The sequence below is a fragment of the Callospermophilus lateralis genome, chromosome 3, assembly GCF_048772815.1.
Source record: "Callospermophilus lateralis isolate mCalLat2 chromosome 3, mCalLat2.hap1, whole genome shotgun sequence".
Lineage (NCBI taxonomy): Eukaryota > Metazoa > Chordata > Mammalia > Rodentia > Sciuridae > Callospermophilus > Callospermophilus lateralis.
In genome coordinates, this window is record NC_135307.1 from 79,666,986 (window position 1) to 79,669,748 (window position 2,763).

A 2,763-nucleotide genomic window follows, 5' to 3' on the forward strand; every position below is an offset into this window, starting at 1 on the left:
GTACTTTGCTTACACACATGTGTAATTTATACTCAGAAAACACAGATAATGGCAGATCTATGAAAATGGATCTATATAGAGATAGACAAACAGATGGTATTTCAACTCCTGTTGGTCAAGAGATAAAAATAGTTCAAAATCTAGGCATTGCACAGCCTCCGTGCATTGTAACAGAATATAAGTATTGTCTATTAATAAACCTGACTTATAAGGAGCTTCTTTTTCAGAGTTCTAGAAGTCAAAATCTTCAAGTTGCTTTTAAATTTGATGAATGTTTTTCCATATGGTGCTCCACTGATTGTTTTCCTTTTCAATTCACTTTTCTAAATCAGTTGATTCTGTGGTAGATTTTAACTAATGACAAATTATGTGCCTATTATTGTATCCCATTCATTATGCCCAAATATGTATTATATCTCCTTCTATATACTTTCTCTCATGCCCCACCATATATTTGATAAAATAAGATTTAGATTTATGATGTCTTACAGAATAATTGGTTCCACTGAATATTGAAAAATTGATACACATAGTAGAGAGAATTGTCACGTTATATCTATTCATTTGTACTGGATAACAACATCTATTCATTTCCTAAGTACAATAGTCAATTCTTATCTCTAGGGGACATATCTCAAAGTATTCTGTAGATGATAGTACTGCAAATAGTACTGAAAAATGTTACATAGTATATTTTTCCTAAAAATGCATACCAATCCTGATGTTTAATATATAAACTAGAATAAGAAAAAGCTCAACAATAACAGATAGTAAAATACTCTTTGTAATAACCATCACATATTACAAAAAAAAATCTTCTGTGAATGTGATTACTTTTTCAGTGAGTCAAAACAAATACTAACACTTTCATACTGAAGTTGGTTTAAGGCAGCTGAAATAATGAAAACCCACTACTGCATATGACCTAATCATAGTTAATTAAAACAATGGTTGCCATTGATCTGCACAGATTAATTTACAGGAATGGTAGAAAGAAGCTAGTTTCCAGGTTACGCCAAAGTCTTTTATTAGCCATATGTGTGTTTTCTTACTCTCTTCTTGTGAGAAAATCTATTTAATGATAAATAATTTGCACAACAATCTCATCATGATCTCTGGATCGTGGAAAGTCATTCTTGGACGTTAACCTTTTCAATTGGGTTATTATACAATGTATATTTGCACAATGAGTTTCTTTGTACTTATACCTTTAACTCTCTGATAAAGATGCTAGCTATTGTGTGAACTATAAATATTAAAAATCATCCTTTCTCAACTCACTAACTTACACTCTATCATATCTAGGTTCTTTCAGATAACACAATAGAATGGGTGGAGAAAATCAGTCTGCAGTGTCAGAATTTGTGCTCCTGGGACTCTGTCACTCATGGAATACTCAGATATCACTCTTTGTAATATTTTTGGTGCTTTATCTCATCATTGTTCCTGGAAATATTGTCATTGTGACCTCAATCATCACTGACCCTCATCTCCATTCCCCCATGTATTTTTTATTAGCTAACTTGTCCTTTGTTGACATGTGGCTTTCCTCAATTACCACTCCTAAGATGATCATAGACTTTCTCAGAGAGGACAAGACCATTTCCTTTGGTGGCTGCATGTCCCAGGTCTTCCTTGCCCAATTAATTGCAGCACTTGAGATGGTGCTCCTGGTGGTCATGGCCTATGACCGCTACGTGGCCATCTGCAAACCACTTCACTACTTCACCATTATGAGCCTACAAAAGTGCATTGGGCTGGTGGTGACCGCTTGGACCATTGGCTTTGTGCATGCCCTGAGCCAAGTGGTTGTCATTGTGCACTTGCCTTTCTGTGGCCCCAGGGAAGTGGACAGCTTCTTCTGTGATAGACCACTGGTAGTCAAGCTCGCCTGCATGGATCGCCATAATATAGAAATTTTCATGAATATTAACTGTGGGTTTGTGGCTATAACTTCCTTTGTTATGCTACTGATATCCTACACACATATTCTTATCACTGTAAGCAAAAGCTCTAAAACTGGTGCATCTAAGGCCCTGTCCACATGCAGTGCCCACATCACAGTGGTGGTGCTTTTCTTTGGGCCTTGCATCTTCCTCTATGTGTGGCCACTCAGCATCACCTGGATGGACAAATTTCTTGCTGTGTTTTATTCTGTGTTTACTCCTCTCCTCAATCCAGTCATTTATACACTGAGAAACAAAGAGATGAAAAATGCTATGAAGAGATTCAGAAGCTACTACATAGATTGCAAGAGAAATACTTAATGCCTAAATATCTAGTGATCCTTCGTTGTCATGGAATTATCTACTCAATCTTCTTATGTGTTCAACTTTGTTAAATGAGATCTAAATTTATTTTAACAAAGGAGTATATACATCCTATTGGGCAGCATCTTGATAGACTGTGGGATTTTAAAAATTTTCTTCTAATTTCATTTAGAAAATAAAATGTTTCTGTAGCATGGAGTCTTCACATCAATGTTTGCACTTACATTTTGTCCAAAACAATATGTGGTAATAATTTTTATCTTAATCCCATTTTCTATTCAAATTCTTATTGAAGCCAAAAGTGAAAAAATAAAAAGGATTAAATAGAAACAATAAACTACATAAAGCATAACAATGGAAATTATTTTTATTGGATTCCTTAACTCAATACAAAATAAACTTTTATTGAAAATATCTTTTTACAAAACAATGGAAAATACATATGAGGTTAACTGAATTGAAAGAAGTTTCATTGAATGTTTTAATAACAAAG

At 34.2% G+C, this 2,763-nt stretch overlaps 1 protein-coding gene across 1 annotated transcript; it reads left to right on the top strand.

Moving 5' to 3' along the window:
• The first annotated feature begins 1,328 nt into the window (after positions 1–1,328).
• On the top strand, positions 1,329–2,267 carry LOC143393937 (olfactory receptor 4K3-like). Its single transcript, XM_076848429.1, has one exon. The coding sequence runs from the start codon at positions 1,329–1,331 to the stop codon at positions 2,265–2,267; it is 939 nt and encodes a 312-aa protein (XP_076704544.1).
• The last annotated feature ends 496 nt before the right edge of the window (positions 2,268–2,763 follow it).